The 25,969-nt window shown below is 41.3% G+C and overlaps 1 protein-coding gene across 1 annotated transcript in view; it reads left to right on the top strand.

Moving 5' to 3' along the window:
• NALCN (sodium leak channel, non-selective) overlaps positions 1 to 25,969 on the top strand; it is a 261,820-nt gene that overhangs the window by 187,123 nt on the left and 48,728 nt on the right. Inside the window, exons 18-20 of the mRNA XM_081214587.1 lie at positions 6,538 to 6,611; positions 23,870 to 23,971; positions 24,389 to 24,458. Of these exons, the coding sequence (XP_081070713.1) occupies positions 6,538 to 6,611; positions 23,870 to 23,971; positions 24,389 to 24,458 (246 nt within the window). The remainder of the gene's footprint in view (positions 1 to 6,537; positions 6,612 to 23,869; positions 23,972 to 24,388; positions 24,459 to 25,969) is intronic.

Here is a 25,969-nt window from a genome sequence, read left to right as displayed (position 1 = left end):
GACTGACATGTATGGGGTGCCCTGGACCCCAAAGGAAGAGTAAAGATTTGGGAGGTTTGTGTGTGTGTGTGCACATGTCTGCACATGTGCTTGTACACGTACATCTTTATATTTTTTTTTAACTTTCCTGCCTGGTATTTTCTCAGGATTCAGAATTTATGATGTTGAAATAACTTAAGATCAGAAATCTTGACCCATCGTCTAAAACTCCCTTTTTACAAAAATCACATTCTAAGACATATTTCAAACCTTCCTAACACACCTTCCTAATACAATGGTATTCACCTTTATATACATTGTAATAGGACTATTTTAATCTTGCTGCCACCAACGCTAATCACGTTTTTAAAATTCTTTCTTTCTAAGCATAATGTCAATTCTGCAAAAAGTTTATTTTATGGAAACATCTTGCCATGCACAGGATCTGTCGTATGCACTTTGGGATTAATTTTCAGTTCACAGGTGCATGAAAAATTCAAATACAGATAAATGAGGTACCACCTTCAACCTGTGTAATTTTAAGTAATTGCTCAGTTCCAATTACTGTGTTTTATGTGGGAGACTTATTCAATAAAGTGGCTCGTTATAATAATTACACTCTACCTTTCCAGCAGAAATGACATTCATCAAGCCTTGTTCACTGGACCATGATTTGAGGCTTAATGGTTATATGTTTTTATAAATTCTCTCCCACTTAATATCAATCTGTTAATATTTTCAGAGTGAGAAAAGAAAAATAAGGCCTCTCAAACTTTTTCCCACTTAGCAACAGAAATGTACTGTTAACAACTCCAAATCAGAAAAGTTAGTTGAATATTTATAATGTTTGTGGTTTTCTTTCTCAAATAAATATTAATGGCTTCATTTTGAAGATCACTAGAGTGAAAGATGGTTCCTTAGATCTAAGCATGGAGCATCCCAAAGGAATCTAATATTCCCTGATAGGTTTGTGGTTACTCCCAGGTGATTGAATAAATTGAATTAATGTTCTGGTTAACTAAAAGTTGTGATGGATCCCTGATTTTAAGGATTCAATAAATGTAAAATATAAATCCTATAAACCACCCTGGCTCTAATGGGTTAGAAAGGTTATTAATCTCTTTTCATGCTTCAGCATTGTTATTCTGAAAATCAGTTATGGATATATAGAACAAAGAAAAAAAATTGGCTAGTTTAGATTTTGTATTAGGAGTTGGGAGAAGTAAGAGCATGTTATATGTGCAAACCAAATCTTCCAAGTCAAGCAGACAATGTTTTACTACAGTATAGCTTGGAAAATTCTTTTTTTAATGCTTTTTTTTTAATACTGCTTTTTAAAATACTTTTAAAATACTGTGACATTTTACATAGACATCATGATGTAGTGAAAAGCTGTACAATCCAGAACTCTAATCATAATTCTGCAATTTATTGTCTGGGTAACCTTAGACAACCTAATTTCTATGAACCTCAGATTTCCCATCTGTAAAAAAGAGATAATAATACTACCTATGAAGATTAATTTGAAGATTAAGTTTAAAATGTGTAGTATAGTACCTCGACACATGATCAAACAGCCGAGGAAATGAATAAGGATTTAGAGGATTTGAAATATACAGTTTACCAGTTTCATGTTATGGCTATTTATACAATTCTTCATTCAATGACTAAAGAGTATACATTCTGATTCAAGAACACATGAATGATTTATAGAACATGACCACTTACTACACCACAAAGGAATTCTGAATATAAACTAAATCAGTATCTTAGAGAAGGAATTATTTGACCAACATAAAATTAGAAACCAAATAACAACCACAAAAATCACCTACACATTTAAAAATTTTTAAACCACTTCCAAATAACAGGGAGTATAGAAGACACCACAATGGAAATAAAAAGTATCTAGAACTGAAAAATAATGAACCTAATATATATCAAACTTATGAGAAGTAGCTAAACACATTTTTAGAGGGAAAATCATAGCCTTGAATGGGTATTTAATGAAGGAATAAGTGTTGACATTAATCTTCCAAGTATTCAACTCAGGTAATTAGAAAAATATCAACCAACAAAACACTAAAACAGCAGGAAGAAAGAGATAATAAAGATAAAAGCAGATTTTTTCTCTGAATTAAACATTTTGCAAATTACATTTGTAATTAAATCTAAATGCCTTTTGGTGTGACACGTCTTATTTTCTGTGAACTTTTGTCACTGCTTTATCTTAGCTCGGGCAAATGCATCACTGCAAAATGCCATCCCTTGCTCCATTTCATTAGTAATGCTTGACATATGTGTACTTCTTTTGCAAAGGGAAAGTTTTATGAAGCAGTTTATTGATCGCCAGCAACAGGACACTTGCTGCCTCTTAGGAAGCCCATCACAGGGGCTCTATCCTCATGACCTCATCTGAACCTAATTGCCTTCCAAAGGCTCCTCTCCTAATATCATCACACTGGGGTTGGGGCTTCAACATATGAATTTTGGGGGGACACAAACATTCAGTCAATAACACACAGCACTGTAGGGAAGAAGCCAAGGTTAGTTGCAGGGCATCAAATGTTTCTGGGAACAGGCAAACACCCTCTTCCCTCTACACTAAAGAAAAACATCCAGGGGTCTTCCCTGGCAGTCCAGTGGTTAAGACTCCATGCTCCCAATGCAGGGGGCCCAGGTTCGATCCCTGGTCAGGGAACTAAGATCCCACATACCGCAACTAAGCCCGCGTGCCACAACTAGAGAAGCCCACAGCCAAAAATAAATTAATTAATTAAAGAAACAGAAAAACATCCAGGAGTGGAATCAAAAATAACAAGAGTGATAAAGGAAAGAGCAGATCCAGGTAAAATTGGTAATGTCAGGGGGGAGTGAAAGCAGAGCCAGGAGATCCCAGAAAGAGAGCTGCCACACTTGATCCCTGTATTCTAACAGAAGAGGAGGCTCTGAAGTTAGGAGAGAAATATTGGAAATGCAGGAAAACAAATTTTGCATGAAAATGAGCAACCGAAAATCACCAAAGTCAAGTTCCCTACAAAAGTTACAAGAAAAAGAGAATCAGGAAGGGAATGCTATCCTACAGACAGGTAAAGAATCAAGCATGTATCTTGCCTTCTCCTTATGAACTGAACTACTGAGTAACCAAATAATACATGTGGGGAGGTGCCTCAGTATAAAAGTAATCCAACTAATAAATGAAAAAGAAATGACAATTTTACGAACTGGGTGAATCAATAATCTAAGCAACGAATATCACTACTGCTAACATCACAGAAAGAGGGACAACCAGACATGATGTGCATTCTGATCAGACCTGAGTGTGATGAAACTCAGAATCCAGTTGCCAATTTGCAGAAAGTACAGAGGACAGAAGAACATGGTGAACTCTATACCGTGAATGTACACTTAGCAAAATCCAGGCTCCAGGAAGCTATGGGTCAAATGGCCCAGGGTCTTCAACTGTAAGGGGGAAAAAAAGAGGAACCTGTAGATGAAAACACCTAAAGGCAGTGCCAGAAAATTGGCTCGACCCCTCCATTGCTATGCCCTTCAGCTCCAATGTATTCAACCACAGATAACTCGATGCAAAATGATTTGAAGTTCCAGGGTCTTGAATTCCATGTTCAAGTGCACAATTCTGGGACAATCTTGTAAATTAAAATTTTAAGACTTAAAAAAAATCACTTATGTTTTTTTTGAACATTTAAATTTAATGTATTTGTTTTTGATTATTAATTCAGTCACAGAACAGTTATCTTGGGGAGCTGAATGTATCGGGTTTACAAATATAAAATCACCCAAAGAAAGAGGCTTTTCAACTAATCTTTTATTTTTTTCAATTCAAATGCTATGTAAATATGTCACCCATACCCTTCTTTTTAAGTCCTGCATTTCTGATAGGTTTATATCCAGAATGAACAGTTACACCTTTCATAAGCTGTCATTCCTTAAGTGCTTTGATCATTATTTCAGGTCCTGTCAGTATCTTCTGGAGCCAGAAGAGGGCACTGCAGAGCAGTGTAGCTGGTGCTGTCGGCTGAAGGAACTGCGCGAAGCTTTACTAAAGAAATAGGAGAACTAGATAGTCACTACAGGCCTTCTTTATTTACCAGCAGAAAGAACAGTTTCTAAATACATATCAAGGCTATCACATACAGGTAGGTAGGTAGATAGATGAGGTAGGTAGATAGCTGTAGTTAATCTCCTTTCTTCTTTCAAGAATATCCCAAACCTGAATTGGAAGTTACTCTATTACGGTGTTTATTCTTCTACTTATTCTGTTGTTCGTTACAAAAGCAGTTTTCAAGGACTCCTTGGCACAGATTAATAGCATATTCTGTTTTACCTGGTTCAAGTTTAGGACAGAGGAGACTTGGAAGCCCTTTAGAAACCATGTGCAGTGCAAGAAGTAATTTGGAAACAGTACAACACATGTTGTCCCCAGTGTCCGCAAAGGTTTTCCCCAGCGTGAAGAACACTGTTTTAAGTGTCAGCTGCCCAGTTACAGGGGCAGGAGCCGGGTGATGGAGTTCAGACCATCACCTTGCACTAGGGGCAAGACGGCTAAGGCCTGTCTTCGTCCTTTGAAGATGAAGCAAGTGTGGGATCCACAGTTCTCTCCTGAAACTCGCCTTCCCGGGGCCTCTGTAGCCTGGGCCCTTTCATAACTGGTGAGCACTTTCAGCTGAGTCTTCTGTCTCCAAAGTGACTCTAAACCCTGTTCCTCAGGAGATTAGCTGTCACCTCGGGGAGGTTCAATCAATGCACAAAGTCACGCGTCAGCAGAGGAGAGAAGATGTAAGAAAGTTTCATGATTCGATCATGGCAAACAGCCTTTTGTGTGTTACCCTGAAAATACAATTTCAAAAAGGAAAAAAATGACTTCCACTCTGGTTTCCTTATCTACACATTAATTTATTCTCCCAAGAGTTCTAGTGAATAATGAAACCAGCTCAGTTTTTCATTATTGGAAACAAAAGAGTGTACCGCCTCTCCTCACGTGAGGGAAATAGCCAGTGTGTGCAGTGACCCTTCCCTTCATTACAGATTTGCTGTGAAATAGGAAAGTTCTCTTGCTAGTGATGATGCTATGTAGGTTGTCAGCTGTGGTGTGATGACCAGCACTTTCCCAGCTCTGGCAATATGGCCACATGGGTTGACATTCTAGCATTCGATTATAGGTTTGTTTGCAGATTGGAGCTCTGTGACTTTGTACCTCAGGTTACCCATCTCTTGTTCAAGAGAAACTGGATGGTCTGTTTTTTCTGAATACAGAGTTATTCTGTCTCCTGCTCGATTTTCCTCCCTCAACTTTGTTTGAAAGTGTTTCCTCCATTCTCCTTGCTTAAAGGACTGCCTAGCTCAGCACTTGCACAGGGAGTTTGCACCAGGTTAACCTGCCCTGTGCACATGTCCAGCTTTAGTCCTTCACCCACTGCTTCCTTCGCTTGTAGAAATCTTAACTGTCCTTCAAGGCCCAATACGACTTCTTCTTCAGTCAAGTCTTTGCTAACTATTTGAGACACACCTAATTCTCCCCGACGCAGAGCCCTACAGCCCCCCTTATCTTTTCTATGGGGCATAGCACCTAGCATTTTACTAGCTACTGCACCCTGCTTTTTACTGATAATCTCATGACTCTCCAATAGTCACTAAAATCATGCTAAGTGCTCAGGAAATCTGGTCTAATCTATTGATCAAAATGAACGGGACATTGTCCAAGTATCTGAGGTCTGCAGCTACACTTCCTAGTTCTTGAATCTTCCCAGGCTGGTGTTGTCTCTCTCTTCTTTCTCTGCCCTTTTCCTACCCACCCTGGATCCCTGTACACCTGTCACCAATCTTACTTCTGTAACTATCAAGCAGTACAGAGCTGAGTCTGCAGAGTGTATCTTCTGGTTTGTAGCCAGCCTCCAGAATTTTTTTTCTTAGTCCTTTCTCTTGGGTTAATTTCATCGTCACCAAGGAGGAAGAACCTTGAAAGTTGGTCTCATTTGTCTCTATGTCTATAGGCAAAACAATTCTTAAACTCATCATTCAGATTAGTATTGGGTCCCAGAATCAGATGTAATGTGGATTAGACAACATTTTACTAAACGACGGCAATAAGGGTCCAGTAGTCATTGCAACATTAAATTCTTTGGAAACTGAAAACCCTATTCGGATGTAAGGAGACATTACTACCAATGAGCATAGCCAGTGTGTCACCCCCACAGCTGTGACACGTGGCCTCACAAGCTTGTTTGCAGTTCTATTCAAATAAAAGTAAAGGTAGAAATTAAAATTAAACGATAGAATCAATCATATGATGAAAAAATTCATGTGTATTGTTTTCATAGTGTTATCTGTTTTGTGTGTGTAATGATTTGTCAGTATATTTCCCCTTTACACTCTTTTTTTTTTTAAACATCTTTATTGGAGTATAATTGCTTTACAATGGTGTGTTAGTTTCTGCTTTATAACAAAGTGAATCAGCTATACGTATACATATATCCCCATATCTCCTCCCTCTCCCTTTTATATTCTGAAACTAAAGTCACACTCATGATTTTACAGCTTCGCAAGTCTGTCTTCAGCATCAGGGCAAGGAACCTTCTAGAAAAGGAGACCGCAGTCACTAAAATTTTAAGGTAACATCGTTTAACACTGATACATATTTAAATACAAATAGGATTAAGTTAAGCAAAAAGGAGCTTTTTTAAAAATAATGAACTAATTTTCTGAGTATCAATATATACTTTCTGCTACAGAGTAGGTTTGGGTAACTATGTACTTTAAAATAATGTCAAACACATCATTAACGTCTCTCCTGAAAAAGTAATATTTTATTAGCTCAACCAGCCATTTTTTCTCTTTCATGCACTTAAACATAAATTATAAGTATAAACATTTACAGAAAGATGAAAATAACTTTTATTTTTACAGATTTTGTCTTTTGTGATCTCTAAAAGACAAATCACAGTCTAAGGGGAAAATGGTAAAAGGGAAAGCTTTTTAATTATTAAAAATAAATGTATTTAAAATCTATAAGAATCAAAAGTATATCCATTTTAGAATGCTTATAAAATAAGCATAAGCACATAATTTTAATGCTACTTTCTAAAATCTGCCTTGAAGTATCAGAAAGGAAAATTAAGCTAGCTGCTTAAGGGTATTTTATAAGACTATGTTTTAATATAAAGTAACATGATCATTATAAAAATGCATAAGTATTTGGAATATAATTTATTGGTTTCTGTATTACATAGACATGTATAAGAAATACACCTAAATATTGGAGCTGGAGGTGGAATGGCTGACAAGGTGAATAGATAAATTCATAGGAGGAAGCCCTGTCCAAACTGTGCTAAAGGGGAAGGAGTTTGATTCTCTTCTACCCCACCTGAGTTATTAAGAGTAGTCATGAAAGCATTTTGCCAGAATCTCTGTCACTAGAACTTGGATAACTGGAATGAGGAAATAAGGCTAATAGATATGATTTGAGAAACTATTTTGACTTTGTAACACTACCTGAAATTTGTGTGCCAGAAACAATCCTAACTCATCGAGACAGGATTCTGTGTATTTATTCTTTATGCTGGCTGACGATTCATGCATACAGTTGAGTGTGTGTTGGAGTCCCTTCTATGAGATAAGAATAAATATTTCTGGGGCTTAGATATTATCACCAAAGAATATGATGAGATGAAACTGAAAGGTCTCATTGAAATAGAGAAAGGAGAGCTTCTAAGCAAATATAACCACCTGTGAACCAACTTCAGTTTGCTTCCAACTGGCTCAATCCTGGCGTTACCATCAGATAACACCACGAGGCTGGCCTCAAACACTACGTGGTCCTCCAGGTTCTTTATCCAGCTGGAATTGTACTAGACACGTTCATGGCACAGTCAGTCCCTAGGGTCTTGAAGACTCTCCCTGGTCACACAAAACAGGTCATGAGCTGGGTGCTGGATTTCTGGTTCACCCCCAGGAACCAGAAACCACCCACGAGGAGATCCTAATATCCAGAGTCTATCTGCCAAATTAGGAATCAAGCGACCTTACTGACCTGCCCAGAATAAGTTTCCAGAAGGGGCCCTAGAGGTTCCCAGAGACCTTCAGAGCAGAGGCAGACAGGGACCCTTGGAAGGAGGTGACCTCCATACACCCCATTCCTGTGAACTCTTTCTTAAACTTGCTCTTCCACTTTCCCTTTTCCACCACCTTTCCTACTCACCTTCTCCCAGTTTACAAAAGAAAGGTGGTGCTCCCATCCACCCAAAGGAAAGGTGAAGCTCTAGGGTTCACTGATCTGAGATGTCCAGTCCTCTGGGTGACCGAACACAGGGGCTGTCCCCTCATGGCTTTCCCAGAACGAGGGCCCCATCGGCAGCACCTTATTGTCCATCCAAGCGACAGATTTTTGGAAAACTTCCTTCCAAGAATTCATCTGCCTTAGAATTAGGCCTTAGCAATACATGGATGTCACAAGGGCCTGTGTTAACATGTTATTTGAATTGAAAACTAACAAGCAGACTTCTGACAGATTCGCTGATTGGTTTGGCAATAAAAACTAACTTTGTGGGTGCACAGGGTCATAACATTGAATGGACTGGATGGATGAGACTCCCCAATATTTTCTTAAAGTTATGTTAAAGCACATATACAATAATGCTAGAAAATACATCCTTTACTGCTAATTGACATTATGAGTGGAACATTTAGTTGTTGATTTTTAAAAGTACAGAAGTGGTTTTAAAAAGAGAAAATTTATGAGTACCTGAGCAGAAACAACAACAAAAACTAAAAGAGAAAAAAAAGAGAGAGGAGAAGAGAAATTAAAAAGAAAAGGAAAACATTTACAGTCACCTGGGGCCAATGGTTCAAATAGCCCTGCACAAATTGGAGAGGAAGGAAGGTTTCCAGCACTCTCCCAGGGTCTCCGTGCTCCCACCGACCCTCTCCTCCCCCAGGCCTCCCCCTTCTCTCTGTTAAGGAAGTTCTGCCAGGTGACTTAGAAGTGAAAAGACGAATACTATATGATGTCACTTACATGTGGAATCTAAAAACAAAGTCAAACTCCTAGAAACAGAGAGGAGATAGGGCATTGCCAGGGGCTGGGAGGTAGGAGAGATGCAGGGATGCTGGTCAAAGGATACATATTTCCAGTTTTAAGTTCTGGGGATCTAATGTCCAGCATGGTGACTGAAGTTAATAATATTGGATCGTATACGTAAAATTTGCTAAGAGAGTAGATCTTGTGTGCTCACGACATACACACACACACACACACACACAGAAACACACACACACAAACACAAAAACAGTGCAAAAAACAGTAACTGAGGAGAGGGACGTGTTAATTAACTTTATTGTGGTACTCATTTCACAATATATATGAATATCAAATCGTGTTGTACACCTTAAATGTACACAATGTTATTTGTCATTTGTACCTCAATAAAGCTGGGGGAGAAGTCGCCTCTCCCTTGACCATCTGCATTTTGAAAGGAGGCTTTAAGAAGGAAAGAACTTTAAGACCAGGAGGTGCAGACTCGATACCTTAATGGATGGGGCTGCCTTGATACAAAAGGGAGGCCCGATGGAGACTTGTTCCTGTCACTCTTGATTTTCCTAAGTGTTTTGTTTCCATAGACTTATAGTCTTTAGTTTCATCTGAGAGGTTCCTCCCCCGGGAGGCATGGAAAGAAGACCTGAGCTGGGACGTTTGGGCAAGTCCATCACTGGCGGGCATTAGTCACATATTAGTGTCTTAGAAATAACTCTTTAAAAACTAACAAATATTTGGGGAAAATAATACAAAACACATCCCAGATGTAAGGTATCTGGAGGACTGTTGTATAAACAGGGAAATTATTTAAATTTAAAGCTTGGAGGAGATGATCTTCAGGGTCCCCCAGGTGTAACACAGGATACTGGACTTAGTGTTAGGAGGCCTGGACCAGCGTCTGGCTCTGCTTTTCTATAACCTTAAGCTACTCACTTATCTGAGCCTCCGTTTTCTCATCTGCCTTTGTGGTGTAGACTGCCCCAAAAGGTCATCTGAACTATCTGTTGATGAAGCAAAGTGAAATGTTAATACTTATTATGTGAGGGAAACCACCAGTTCAGCGGTCTTAACAATGTCTCAGAAGGGATAGGTCAGGGGTGGATATTCATAAGGTTGGGGGTCTGAGTTTAAGTGTTTTTACTGGGGAGGTCTGGTTGAGATTGGGCAGAATTCTTCAAATAAGAGTTTAGGTCATTTTGCAATATGTACGAATACTGAATCATTATGTTGTATACCTGAAACTAATGTCATATGTCAGTTACACCTCAATTAAAAAAAAAAGTTTAGGACTCTTCAGGATATACAAGTAACAAGTACTTGTTATTATCGACAGGTAACCATTACTGTTCGGGGGAGGGCAGCCCCCAGGGTGGGGGACAGGATGAGGTGACACCCCTTCATCTCTCCACTGCCTTCAGGGCTCTTTCCACCCTCTGTGGCATGACTGTTCAGTCTTCAGCCATTGAGATGGAGTTTGCACTTCTGATTTTCACTTGCCTTCTTGATTTGGGGTGATTCTGAGAAGAGGGAAACTAAATGGTGACTCTGGGCTTCCATCTCTACTCCAGAAATCTGTTCTATTCTATGCCTTTTGAATGTTTAACCATATATATGTATTACCTTTAAAAAATAAATACAACTAAGTTTTAGAAACAGCATTCTTAAAATATTTAGGATTGATGCCTACCTGGGCAGTGTCTTGGCCCGAGTCTTGATGAGAAGCAGTTGATCTGACGTGACTGGTTTGTCCAGTTGATGATCTGTTGTCGTCTAGAGAAAGGAAATGGCCCGTTACTCTGTAGCTCGGATGAGTGGATTTTTGGAAAGTTCCTGAAGCTAACAATGAAAGTACTTATGGTTAAGGCCTTAAGTTCCTGGACATTCATTTCCTGGGATGAATATTCAAGTCATGTTGATGGAGCGGTCTTGATTCTCAGTATTGATAATTAAGCTGTGGGGTTACCAGGGGGCTCAATTCTCAGGGGACCCGCATTTCCAAATATCCATCTTTCATTTGAAACAGGGTCGGCATTATTCCAGCAAAGAGTGTGCTATATACCTCCCTATGAACAGGAAGTTCAAGTCCACAAACGATTTCTACACATAATCATGTTTAATTTGTATTCTTCTACTTATTTTTTGAAATTAATTGTCTGCTTTGAAAATTGAAATGAACTTCTGGATATATATGGGAACACTTTTTTTTTTTTTGTGGTACGCAGGCCTCTCACTGTTGTGGCCTCTCCCGTTGCACAGCACAGGCTCCGGACGCACAGGCTCAGCGGCCATGGCTCATGGGCCCAGCCGCTCCGCGGCATGTGGGATCCCCCCAGACCGGGGCACAAACCCGTGTCCCCTGCATCGGCAGGCGGACTCCCAACCACTGCGCCACCAGGGAAGCCCATATGGGAACACTTTTGATGAGAAACACAAGTAGGGCATTTTTACAGAACTTGAGAATAGTGTCGCAAGCTTAAATGCAGGTGACTCATTTGGCACTAATGGGCCAGACTTATCTGGAGAGCATCGTGAGAGAGGATGGCCCACCACCTAAATGATAAAATCCAGGGCTGCTATTAAATTCACTCTTATTTTGACTTCATCTGCACCATTCAGCTCCACTAAAGAAAGCTTCCTTCAAAAGGCAGTGACCGGGCCTCCCTGGTGGCGCAGTGGTTGAGAGTCCGCCTGCCGATGCAGGGGATACGGGTTCGTGCCCCGGTCTGGGAGGATCCCATATGCCGCGGAGCGGCTGGGCCCGTGAGCCATGGCCGCTGGGCCTGCGCGTCCGGAGCCTGTGCTCCACAACGGGAGAGGCCACAACAGTGAGAGGCCCGCATACCGCAAAAAGAAAAAAAAAAAAAAAAAAAAAAAAAAGGCAGTGACCTTTACATCACATCAGATGAAATCAAAACAAAGAGCAGTGCGTTTCAAAAGCATCACTCCCTCTACTGAGATTTCTCTAATTTGAGCCCTGAAATTGAACAAAAATACATTATCATTCCTGCTAGGCTGAATACATAGAGAAATGTCAGAATAAAATAATTAAACATTTTACATTATTTTAGAAAGCGCCATCCTTTTGTAGTTTGCCATCAGCATCTCATTAGCTAGGATGGATCTTTATAATCTTTTTGAATGCTCAGTCTGGTATGATATTTATATTCTGATATTTGGATCGATGACATAATTTTCCTTGCCACACACTTAATTAATAATGTTTTGAATTTAGTTGAATGCTACTTACTATTAAAAAATTAAATATATATATAATGACTTATGTTTGGTGAGTTTTTCTCATCATTTTAAGACAGTCATTTTTATTGATTACAAATACATATATTTCTGGCCTGGAATTTTGTGCCCTTCTTGACACTGACCTACAAAGGGCGCCTCATTCCTGTCCCAGGTCCAGTCACATAGAATATGCTGTGTCGGGGTAGTAGACATGGAAAGAGGACAGGATCTGCAGCCAACCACACTTGGCTTTAAGTGCCCTGAGTAGCAGTGACTCTTGGGAAGGCTCAGCTCCTCCATCTGCCAAGTAGGGCTATAGGTGACCTCATAGGAGTTAAGTGAGCATGTGTATCAAGTACTCACTTGGCAACTCAGTAGCCAAACTGAGTTATAATTCTGGCTCCATCACTTCATGGATGTTTGACATTGGGCAAGTTATTTAATGTCTCTGCACCTCCGTTTTCTCATCTGTTAAATGGGATCTATAAATGTATAACCCCTGCCCTATAGGAGAGGATTAAACGAGTTGGTATCTGTAGGTGATTTTTCATTATTGGCAATAAGTTAGGGGAGACCCACAGTTGCCCCTGAGAGGCAGGCAATTGACAGTTACCTTTCAAAGCTGATCCTCAAGGGCGTGGTGCAGAATCTCCACTATTGCCCAGCAGAGACTAGATCTGAGGGGCATAAAGTGCTTTTGATACATCGGTGTACTCTTTTTCCAGGTTGATTCCAAGGTTCTTGCTTACCCAGCTGGAAGCAGTCTATCTGCTTCAGCTTTACACTCAGTTAAGCCTTGCTAGGCTGGCTAACATCTTCAAGGTATCATCAGATCATTTGTTTAAATCATTTGCTGGTTGTTTATTGGTGGATATAGTCCCGAACTAACAACATAGATTCCTCAGCCAAGGTTGGCATCCCCGATGGCTGGCGGGAAGTCCTGGGCTTGGAGAACTGTGATCGTCCTAGTGCCCTAAGGGCAGCTGTCAAGTTCTCCATTCTGCTTGGCTGCACCAGGAAATCAAACAGTCCTATCTCAGAAGCGGGCAGCCTACAGAGGCTTTGGCAGGAAGCCTAGTCAAACAGGTAGAGATCAGCATCTCGCAGGGACAGCCAGCAAAGGGAGAGGTGAGGGGGGTCACAGGTGTTGGTAAAGTCAAGCCTGATGGACTTGGCAGCTGGAAGAGTGATGGCGAGTGGAATTTAAATCAAGATCATTGGCTGAGAACAGCTGGTGATCAGGGCAGGGGAGCAGCTGGACAGAAGCTGTAACTGCCGTCGTGGGCACCACGGGTAGATCCGTGACCGCTGGGGCTGAGACAAGCATAGCATCATCTTCTGCATGGGTTGTAATACCTGCCTGGAACCTTCGGTGTGCACATCCCTTTGGCGCTCCGTAACTTCGGGGTGGATGAGGGCTTAGCTGGGGGTGGTCCTTCATGGGCTGTAGGCTCAATGAGGGTGTTTCTCTCGGTCCACTGGCCTCTTCGAGGCCCCAGTTCTCCCAGCTCTCTCTCCCCAGGGTCTAGGACAGATGAACTGACGTCTGGGCTCTTCTCTGGGATGTGAGCATCTAAGTCATATTCCCCTGGAAGATATGGTGAACCTGATGTTGAAGAGACCGAGGAGATCATAGGAGTTTTCCAGAGGAAGGAATTCAAGTTAAATCCCAAAGATTCCCTCCGAAGGCCACCTGCTCCTGCGCACTTCGTCAGCTGTGTGAGCAGAGGAATTTGAGGAAAGGGGGAAGAGCCTGTTCATCCTTATCTGTCCTCTCTTGTCTAGACCCAAGCTGCCAGGTCTCTGAAGTGGGCACATTACCGGGGAGTCTAAGAGCGCTTCACGATGCAGAGCACAGGCCTCTTACCCGCTCTGCTTTTTCCCTTGGGGCAAGTTCTCCTTTTCAAATGATTGTTTTGTCCATTAGCGCCGCAATTCAGCAATTTTTGATAAGGTCGTGGGAGTTCTCTGCAGCTCTGCATTCTGGGCACGGCTAGCAAGGCATGCGCAGCATCCCCAGAACCCGGGGCCAGACTTGCCAACTTCTCAGTGAGATGTGCTCCAGCCGTGGGAGGGGATGCACGGGAAGACCCTGAGGATGAGGAGGAGGCTGAGACTGGGTCAAATTTTTATGGCCATTGGCAAGAATAACCCGAAGTTTTAAGAAAAGAGGGTATTGGGCATTAATAGGCCATTATTAATTAACTATGACTACTATCTGATTTATTAAATGTTTATAATATATTTACTGTATTTATAGATGTAAATACATAGATTATTAGTATGAATGTATTACTATTAAATCATTAAATAGTAATCAAATATTTAGTTTAAATATTAAATATTATTGTAAATATTTATCTGTGACTCTATTAAGGCTGCCTAATTGTTGATTTTCCTTATTGAGATTTTTCCGATACTTAAAAACTCTTGTAGATTGTTTGGAAAGCCATTTGGAGATATAAAGACTAAGTAGATGGATGGAAATTAAGTGTATTCAGAGAACAATAAACGGAGGCAATAAGGTCTGTGGATACATGCATCTGAATAAAACATAAAACGGTGAAAGTTTCAAGGAGGCGAAATGTAACTTAATTGAAACAAAATAATTATATTCTTTTTTTTTTTTTTGCTTTCAACAACCAGACTTCCTTTCCTTGAACTCTAGAAAAAATTTGTTTTATTGAGCTACAATTAACATATAACATATATTAGTTTCAGGTGTGCAGCATAATGATTCCCGGGGATTTGTATATATTATGAAATGATCACCACAAAGAAGTCTAGTCAACTTCCATGATCTTACATAGGAAAATAATGTATTCTAAAGGTGTTTCCCTAGGTAGTACCTGATTTGTGGTAATCAAAATATATTTCATTGGGCTTCCCTGGTGGCACAGTGGTTGAGAGTCCCCCTGCCGATGCAGGGAACGCGGGTTCGTGCCCCGGTCTGGGACGATCCCACATGCCGCAGAGCGGCTGGGCCCGTGAGCCATGGCTGCTGAGCCTGCGCGTCCAGAGCCTGTGCTCCGCAACAGGAGAGGACACAACAGTGAGAGGCCCGCATACCTCAATAAAAAATATATATATATATATATTTCATTGACATAGTATATGATTTGTAGATTATTTTTAGGTAAGCCCCCGAAGTGATTTAATAGCACTGTGGGTTAGGAGAGCTGCTATTAAATTTTACCTAACAAATTCAAGGAGATGTTTTGAACAGGTTTTTCTTTTACTATTTTATCATTGAAGGGTAAAGTAGTAAATAATATAGGAGGATACATATCTCTAGAAAAATCGGTCCATACGGTTTATGCAACATTTGGAAAATTTCACTTTTGTTATAATAAAAAGTTCAAGCTTTGCAATGTAATTGACATTTTTCTGAGTCCACAGCAGGGTTAGTAAATTCGAACCCCAGTGAATGGTGTGGGGTTTCAGACATTTTATTTGCTGAATTGGATAGATGCACTAAAGGCATGGATTTCCCGTGAGGTCACTTTCTTTTTCACGTATGGTATCTACGTGTGATAAGACGTAAGGCTTCTTTCATTTTTCAGTCTACAAGAGGTTCTGGTTGTTGGGGTATTTACATGTCTACGTATGAAAACATTTTCATGAAAAACACAAGATTGGAAGGAACTAATTCACTGTTGCTATGAAGAGCCGTACTCGGGACTGGGCTGACTCACAAAGGAGCAGGATACCTACTGGGGTAAAAACGCAGCTATTCCCTCATCGCAGCAAGAGGCCGGTACAGAGGCGCTCACCTATTAGCCTCACTGGGACCCTGCTTTCGAGGATCACGTTGTCACTTACATGGAGGCAGGTAAGAGCCCCTTCCAGGAAACACTCATCATCTGTTCTCTTACCCAGTTCTACAGCCATAGTTTTACATAATTACCACTAAAGGACTCTCTTCCTATTGTCTGTTGATGTGATTATGTTAACCACATCTGATAATACTTGACAAGGTGCAGCTCAAGATGTGAGTAAAATCCCTCAAATTTAGTGTCCTGCAAAGCTACACCACTGTTCCTTTAGATGGTAATTACGTTTAATACCAGATAGTATCGTCGTGTAATCTAAGTTTTCTATAACGGATAAAAATAATTTGAAGACTCACAGGCCTCTCTCTTTCCTTACAGAAGGTACAGGCTTTTCCCACACCCTCGTTCTGGAACATTAAGAAAGAAAATGTGGAGACGGAGAAGAAAGAAACCGAGGACCCCCTGCTGCTGTTTCTATAAACAACTAGTGGTGTTTAAAGGCTAATAAAGCTCCAAGATCTCTCTTAGAACCATCACCTTTGGGCCAATTTTAAAATATTTTAGATGGAGAAATGTCAAGAAAAATAGAGACAGTTTCTTAAGACATGATTCTCTCCCCTCAACCTCCATAAAAGATTTTATACAAATATATGGCTGTCATATAAGGGGCAATTGAAATTCCATAGCACAAAGGCAATGCAGAGAAGAAGAAAAAAAAAGAGTCAATCTTTCATATGTTTTTTTCAAAGCCTTGGCAAGAAACCAGGGGTAATATTTTTGCAACTGGGAATGTGTGTTTGCTGAAGAATATTCCCACATTTGAATCATCCTCAGGGGTCCTAGGCTTGTTTTACTTTCAAAGGTAGAGAGGGCATCACATTAACCCCAACTGGGAAAAGGAAAATGCCCCACTGTAATTCTCCTCCAGGGAGCAGGGATAAAGGGATTACATATGCCTGCATAATGGAGAATTTCCTCACTCAGACAAGACAAAAGACTTCATTATTTTTCACCAGACACTTGAAGCCTTGTGTCTCCCGGTTCCAGAAGCCAAGAAGGCCGACCAAGTTTGTTTAATTTTAAACCGCTAGATGGAGTTTCTAAGAAACCGGCCTCCCAGGACTGGCCATTATGAAGAGATAAAGAGAAGATATTGAAAACCTTCATGCCACGACTCTCAGGGTCTTTCCCCTAAGACGAGCGAGACCTTCCCTGAAGATCACAGAGTGTGTCGATACCTGAGCTTTGCTTTTTCTCTAGGCAGCAAAGCAATGAACACTTTCTTCCTGAAAACATATTTCTTTGATCCTTATGTGAGACCAAAAGGCATCTAAACCCTCATGAAAAATTTAAAGTGGCAAAATAGAACTTAATTGAACATTTGAGTAATTTTCCTTCTGACTAGGTCTATTCCTGAGTAGCTTTAACGATGTGTGCATCTCATTTCTTATTGGTGCAGTATGAAAAGTGCCAAATTCCTCAGTTATTTACTGAAATAGTAAATAACTATTTAGTAGTTATATAACTATTAAATAGTTATTTACTGTTTCAGCTTGGCAGTAGATTCCTGTAAGACAAGGTGCACAGTGACCCTGTTCCCAGTGACAAATCCAATCTCCTGTTTAAGAAATTGATTTCAGCTCAGCTTCATGCTGGCTTGCAAGTTTCCCTTAACAGCTCTCTCATAGAATATAGCTAAAGATTTATAAACTTCCTACTTGCAAGAAGCAATGTCTGTTTTTTTGTTACCGTTTCAGGGTCTCATCTATTATAGGTGTGCAGCCCGCTTCTTGAGTGGTGTAGTATTCTAACTTGAGATCAAATTAAGATTATTTAACTTCCCCTTTCGAAAGCATATTTCAAACACGAAAGCCTATTTCAAAGGCATATTTCTGCTTTGTGATTATTTCCGTGCTTCGTGAGCATGAAGAGATCAAAAAAGAAATGAAGACATTTGATCTTTGCAGAAGATGTCAAGGTTCCTTCGTGTAACAGATGTTTCTTGAGCGCCTACTGTGTACAAGGTGAAGTAATCAGTGACCAAGCAGAGTGTCTTGGAGCTGTTTGGAGCGCGGCGTGGGTGGGGAGCTGCAGGACCAGTGACAGCGATGTGGAGGTGAGGCTGGAAGCGGACCCTACAGGACTTTGCAAGTCAAGCTGAGCTTCTGGTCTTCATCTTTCTCTGAAGAGCAGTAGGATGTTGAAGATTTTGAGACAGTGATGATAGCTGTATTTGTTATCTATTGCTATGTTGCAAATACTCCACAACTCAGTGATTTACACAGCACGTGGATAACCTCACAGTTTCAGCCAGGAAGCTGGGCCTGGCTTAGTGGGGTCTCTGGCTCTGGGTCCTTCACAAAGCTGCAGGCATCTTGACGGGAATGGGCAAAACGCCCTGCCCAGCTCGCTTGCACGGTTACGGATGAGCTGGTGTGCCTCCTGGGCTGTCGGATGAATGCTTCACTTCCTCAAGGGTTGTTCATGGGAGGGCAGCCTCACCCCTTTGGGAAGGGGGTCTCTCCATAGCGCAGCTCCCAGCAAGGCAGCCTTCATCCCCAGAGCAAGCCAGAGACTGCGGAAGATGAAAGCACAGTGTCTGGTGACCTCTTCCATCTCTTCTGCCTTATGTTTGTTTAAAGCAAGTGTCCAAGTCCCGCCCACACTAAGGGGCTGCACACGGGCATGGAAACCAGGAGGTGGGGTCATCGGGGGCCATCTGAGAAGCACCCGCCGCAATCACACCGTGGATGGTCACTTCAGAAATCACTTTGCTTGGGAGAATAATACGTTTGTGGAGACCGCTTAAGAGGCTGTGGCTCTGGTCCGGAGTGTACATCACTGCTGACCGGTCAGAACAGAGAAGACTTCCTTCCCAACACCGATCTGTGTCCAACTCGCTGTTCTCTCCTCCACCCTCCATGGAATGTTTTAACATCAACCGCGACATAGGACAAGAAAAGAAAGTCAATAATGGCAACTAACATTCAAATCGAGCATTTACGTTTCCAGAGCGCTGCACATTCATAATCCTACTTGATTCCTCCCACTCTCTATGAAGTCCGTAGCAAAGGTATCATTGTCACCACATCTTACACGTGGGGCACGGAGGCTCGGAGAAGGCATGTCACTTGCCTGAGGTCCCACAGCTGGGAAAAGCTGAGGTCAGAAGTGCGTGGTTCTAAACCATGTGTTTTCTCAAATCATCTTCTCCATCTGGCCCCCAGACAGAGGCAGAACTTTCTGTTCGCTTCTGTGCTGCTGGGTGGAGACCTGCAAACCTCTGCGGCTTTGCTACTTTGAACCTGAGACGAGCGAGTTGTAAATCCTGCCCCCCATGCTCCCCCCAGTTCACTGTACACCCCCACCTCCCCCTTCACGTGTCCGTCCTGTCCATCCGTCAGCCCGTTCGTGTGCCGGGAACTGCGCTTCTAGGAATATGGGTTTGAGTGATGAAATGGTCCCTGAGAAATGTACAGCCTGATAAGGGAGGTAACTAATGATGACCGAATGCCACAAGCATTAAACAAGCTCGGCCAATAACAGGCTGCAGGAACATGGAACAGCAGACATAATCCTTCTGCACATTCACGTCGGTGAAATATTTCTCACTTGATGTTACTTATCAGAACCCATTTATATCAAAGTTTGTAATTGTATGACGCACGTCAAAACGTGACGTCATACTTCCTAGTTTGGGTTACAGTTGATGCTTGTATGTATAATGAAAGTGTATTTCCTTCCTTTTAAAAATAATAAAGCAGGGCTTCCCTGGTGGCGCAGTGGTTGAGAGTCCGCCTGCCGATGCAGGGGACACGGGTTCGTGCCCCGGTCCGGGAAGATCCCACATGCCGTGGAGCGGCTGGGCCCGTGAGCCATGGCTGCTGAGCCTGCGCGTCCGGAGCCTGTGCTCCGCAACGGGAGAGGCCAAGACAGTGAGAGGCCCGCGTACCACAAAAATAAATAAATAAATAAATAAATAAATAAAAATAATAAAGCAAGCTTTTACCGTACTCGTGTGTGAACCTTGGCACATTGCATTAGAGAATATGTAGCCTCTTAGTAGCATCTGATTGTGCCAGATGGAAGTGACTTTTCTCCCAAGTTTATTATTTTCTTAAATAACAAAATATTTTACATTCATCAGAGAATGTGACAATGGCTTATGTATGAGGCTGTCTTATCTATGCAGAAACCTCCTAACGTTGCCTCCTTCCTACACCTGCTTCAAAGCCCAGGTGTCCTCAGGGTGAAAGTACTGTGCGCCTGCTTTCCCACACCCTTGCCCCCACCAGGCCCCTCCTACCCCAGATCCATCTCCTTTTATCTGAGTTTCTTCCTTCATCCATAGGGAACTCATTTTTGACAACTAGTCTCCTTGTATAATATAATTAGATTTTTCCCATATGTTTTCTTTCAGATGGATTTATGTATCTGTAGAAAAGTTTTTTCTGTACCATTAGCTGTTTTTGTTGGGGGAGGGGGATTATTATGGACAAATAGCTAGTTATTAACTATAATGGATACCTTGCCTAGAAGAAAATTTTGCCTTTTAATCTTAGTAAGATTCTACCACTGTACTTAAAAGGGGGGAAGCGTAAACCTTTAAGAGCCTTTCATGAACTGCCTTTCATGTGCCCCCCTCAAAAAAAGATTGCCTTCGCCCAATTTGCTATGAATATGACCCTCAGTTTTCAGCAAAGAAACCCTAGCATTTACCTTTAGAGTTTCCTAGTTTGAAAGACACTGCACATCCTCAAAGGAGAGAACGAGACGTCAGGGCGTTTGGTCTGAGGAGAGACTCGGCGAGGGCACTGGCTGCTAAATGGAGACAGAGACTGCTGGCCTTGGTTTTGGTACCAGATCTGGGGGTGAGGTGTGAGGCTGTGGGTCTGGCACAGGGGGTCAGAGAGTCACACTGAGCCTGAGGCTCCAAAGGGGACCATTAACAGCCCGGCGAGAGGGCCCCACCTGCCTGATTTCACCCTGCTCAGATCACAGGGCACCTTGTTACCCCAGGAAAGGAGGAGGTGAGTTGGCAGCCTCTGCTCAGAGAACAAGAAGATTCTGGCAGGGGCCTCTCGCCCAGGAAGCGGAAACCACCGAGGCTGATGCTCTGAAGTCACCTGTTACGTGTTTTAACTGGCCCAGAGTTAGCATTTTCTTCTTTTTTTCCCATCAGTATCTAGTTTGAAATTGTTCCAGCAAACAGTGCTTGTAACGTAGAAGGAAGTGGTAGGAAAAGGATAGTAAGGCAAATGGTTCTATATGCTACATTTAAGTGGCTGTCCTAGTCTGATTAAGCACGGGTTTTCTGATTGTAGGATAGAGCTTAAAAGCCAGCGCCCATCAACCCCACCCCAGATGAGTGCGAATCACCGAGAACCTGAAGACTCACATATGGACTGCAAACATTCATGTCACATGTATGGCTGAAACTCCAGCCCATTTGAGTATTATTTTCTGAATTCTCTAGACCCAACAGAAAAGAGGGAGCTGATCTTGAAGCAAAGAGGAAAAGGGGTTGCTTTCTCACCCCAACTTCAGTCACGCTATTGGTGGAGGAGATGGAAGAGGAGGTGTCATAGGGTGGGGGTAGGGGGACTTCCAATATGGGTTTGTCTCCATGGAGACCTGCTTGTCTTGTTCAGTCAGAGGAGGGTGTCTCAGGTGTGGTCCTGACTCTTCTCCAGCAAGGATGCCCAGGCATCCTCAGACTGGGCTTTCGGGCAGACACCAGCAGTTTGTTTTTTTTTTTTAATCACAGGCAGCTTAAAGCCAGTTACATTCTATATACTTCAAGCATAGCAGGAACGCCCAACTCAAACGGGTATTTTATAATCAAGTTATATGTGTTTTGTATTTAAGACCTATAGGTCTCATGTACTTTAGGGAAGAGTCTTGTGACAAAAAGTAAAAATTACTAAGTGGTTAAAAGTCAAGTCTTTTTTTTAAATATTGAAATACAGTTGATTCAAAATGTGTTAGTTTCTGGTGTACAGCAAAGTGATTCATATTACATATATACATGTATATCTGAATCTTTTTCAGATTCTTTTCCGTTATACAATAGTTTATTACAAGATAATGAATATAGTGCCCTGTGCTATACAGTAGGACCTTGTTGTTTATTTTATATATAGTATTTTGTACCTGCTATACAGGGATAAATTAGAAGTTTGGGATTAGCAGTTACAGACTACTATATATAAAATTGAAGGTTAAGTCTTGACTGTTTACACAAATGACAAGGCTCTGTATATCTATGCTGGAATAACACTGTTCTCCAAATAGGTTTTTTTCAGAATGCCTTCATGATTTTCAGACCTTTGTCCAAAAAATAATTCATAATGTACATAATATGAGATCATCCTATACCTTTGTCAACTCAGCTGAACTTACAAATGCATCTTCCTCTTCGACCCCATTGCAGTCCTGGAAATAGCACAGTCTCTATATATCACTGCCAGAAACCCTTGTTGTTCAATAAAATTTTGACTTGGATTTTATCTCAAAATGGTCCATGTTGCTCATTAAACTAAGAAGAGTGATTTGGGGGCATTATTTCCTGTAATGCATTTACATTTGTTGCATGTGTATGATTTCTCATAAGTGTTCGTCGTAATTATCCTCACTGGCATCAAAACCGTTTTTAAGTACTTGAAAATACACATGATATCATAAGAGATGCTGTTGTAAGTATGCTGAACAGACATAGATCTTTTGCTCGAAGATCTTAACTCTGAGACAGACAGTAAAAATATAACTCAATGCCGATCTAGAAATGCAATTTAGGAACCATACATACAAAAGTGTTACGAATGCAGTGACAGAGTACATGGGTTCCAGTTTGAACACATTTGGTGTCATAAAATTTGCATATCACAAAACCACTGCATTTTAAGTCTATGAGGTCTCTTCAAGTTCAAGGCCTTTTCCTCGCTTTATGGATAATGAAACTGAGCCCAAAGGTCCCTCAACTGGCTCATGACAGTGTCGCCTTGGAACACAGGTCTCTTAACCACGGATTTCTTTTCTTTCCACTTGACTACTATAGTCATCAAGGGAATTCCTGTCATTTCCAGTTGGAGAGAGCTTCCTGGAGAAGAAATGTTGTTTTCTCTCCGAATCATTCACACCACAGGTGTTGAGTCACCCAATTGTCTTCACTCATTAGCAAATCTGAAATTAACACAAGCCCGGGTACGGTTTAAAGCGAACATGTTTTAAAAAGTCTTCAGAGCTTTGTGGGTACAAAGAAAGTGGCAACTGGTTACCTGTAAGCCACAGGCTTTCAGCTGACGTTTCTCTAGGTATTCATTCCAGCTTTAATTACTTGTCTTTTCTATTAGTTTGTTGCCTCTAACTTTACCCTTTCCTAGCGTTCTGCAAAATCTCCTTGGAACATATATTCCATCAGCCCAGGAGCCTAGGTGGACAAATCCTTCCCTAAGGGCTTTTATTAGAAACCTCCCTGTCTAAATTGAAAACCAGCATCATGGGTACCTATGGTTAGGCTGGCCCTTTGGCTTACAGAATCCCGGTAGAGGCTCTTCTGTTTGGGGTGGGGATGGAATGGGGACACATGGTTGGGGGTATTGTTTTCTATTTATTTTCCAGCACCTTTTCGTGGCTATGACCGTCCTGTTTTGAAAGTATTCTTGACACAGAACCTAAAGCTCATTTACATTATTGGCAATGTGTCATTTGCTGTACTTTGTCTTATCATTGGTGTTTCCTTAAGAATAAGAAGAATAATGAGCAGTTATGCATTATTCATCCCAAGTGTACAAATCAGGCATTTATCTGCGGCTCCTTTTTTTTCTAGAGCTTGCACTCGACAGCGCATGCTGAGCGGATCATTTGAGGGGCAGCCGGCAAAGGAAAGGTCAATTCTTAGTGTGCAGCACCATATCCGCCAAGAGCGCAGGTAAATACACCGGAAGCCGAGGCTGCAGAGAAACGAAGGAAAGGAGTTTTACAGGAAGCATCACTGACCCCAGCCCTGGTCAGGAGGCAGGCCCGGGTGAAGAGCTGAGTTCTGTTTGCTGATGGCAACAGTAATAAAACTCACAATCAGATTCAAAGAATCAAAACATCTTTCAAAAACCCTTCCCTTGGTGATGATAGCCAAATTCTCACTTTTAAGATCAGAAGGAAAAAATTCTGAATTTTGTTAGATGAGATCAAAGGCAGGTGGATAGACTAAAACTTTTGCTATAAAAAGAAATATTAAGCATTTGTGATGCTATCAGGAATTACTTTATTTCATTTTTATGATGGTCATCGCTTAAAAGTCCAAATTTGATCTCGACATGTATTGATCAGTTGGTTGTGATTGTTTTAGGTCACTAAGACACGGATCAAACAGCCAGAGGATCAGCAGGGGGAAATCTCTTGAAACTCTGACTCAAGATGTAAGTTCTAAGCAATGCTTTGGATTTTGGAAGTGTGATTGTGAAAACGTATTTAAATGGTTGCTTAGACAATTCCAGCACCTGGGTTCTTCTGTCACATTGTCACGTCTGCTTAACACTTCATACCAGAAGTAATCAGGAAACTCAGGGAGCAAACTAAATGGCCAGGTACGGAAAAGTGACCATAAACTGTAGAAAAATCTGGACATCCTACAAAGCACATATCTTCGTTTAGATAGTAACACAAAAGTGAAATATCAGATGCATTTGACTGAAATTAAAGACATTTAAAGCACTTTATGGCAATGAATCACATCCGTAACTTTAAATATTTACTAATTTCCAAACACAGGTCCAGTGTCTGTCATTTCAGAGTCAACATACTAGGAAATAAAATTTTATTTCTAGAGGAATTTTTCTGTCAAAGACTGCACAAGATTTCCCAAGAATTTCTTTGATTTTCAACTCTAGGTCATTCATTTATTCATTAACTGACACAGTAAAATATTTATCAACTACTTACAGTGAGCCAGGTCCTGTTCTAAGGGATGAGAAGTAGCAGGGAAACAAGACAAAATCCCCACCCTGTAGGAGCTTACATTCTAGTAAAAGACACAAAGAATAAGCAAGCAAACAAATATTATCAATATAATCCTTTCTGGGTGTGATTTTTATTTAGTTTCCATTATCTCTTCATTGCTGTGTCAGGTTTGCTCTGTACTACAAAGAAAAATCAAATAGTGTAAAGAAATCAAAAGTGGTAAGTAGAATCATGGATGTAGAAAACAAACTTATGGTTACTGGGGGATAAGGTGGGGGAGGGATAAATTAGGAGACTGGGATTGACATATACACACTACTATATATAAAATAGATAACTAATAAGGACCTACTGTATAACACAGGGAACTCTACTCAATACTCTAATGGCCTATATGGGAAAGGAATCTTAAAAAAAAAGAATGGGGCTTCCCTGGTGGCGCAGTGGTTAAGAATCTGCCTGCCAATGCAGGGGACGTGAGTTCGAGCCCTGGCCCGGGAAGATCCCACGTGCCACGGAGCAACTAAGCCCGTGCGCCTCAACTACTGAAGCCTGCATGCCTAGAACCCATGCTTCTCAACAAGAGAAGCCACCGCAGTGAGAAGCCCACACACCTCAGCAAAGAGTAGCCCTTGCTCGCTGCAACTAGAGAAAGCCCGTGCGCAGCAACGAAGATCCAACACAGCCAAAAATAAATAAATTAAAAAAAAATTAAAAAAAAAAAAAAAAAAGAATGGATATATGTATATGTATAACTGATTCACTCTGCTATACACCTGAAACTAACACAACATTGTAAATCAACCATACTCCAAGAAAAAGAAAAGAAATCAAAGGTGGAGATTTGGGGGCAGGGAACATTAGAAAGGGGGGTGACACCTCTGAATTAGCTCAGAGACCCAAAAAAAGTGAACGAACCATGTAAAATCCCAGGGAAACCAGAGGAGGCAAAAGTCTAACCTATGGGCTA

Source organism: Mesoplodon bidens (genome assembly GCF_964165515.1).
Source record: "Mesoplodon bidens genome assembly, chromosome: 17".
In the NCBI taxonomy this organism is placed as follows: Eukaryota; Metazoa; Chordata; class Mammalia; order Artiodactyla; family Ziphiidae; genus Mesoplodon; species Mesoplodon bidens.
This window is presented reverse-complemented; position numbering and strand designations above follow the sequence as displayed.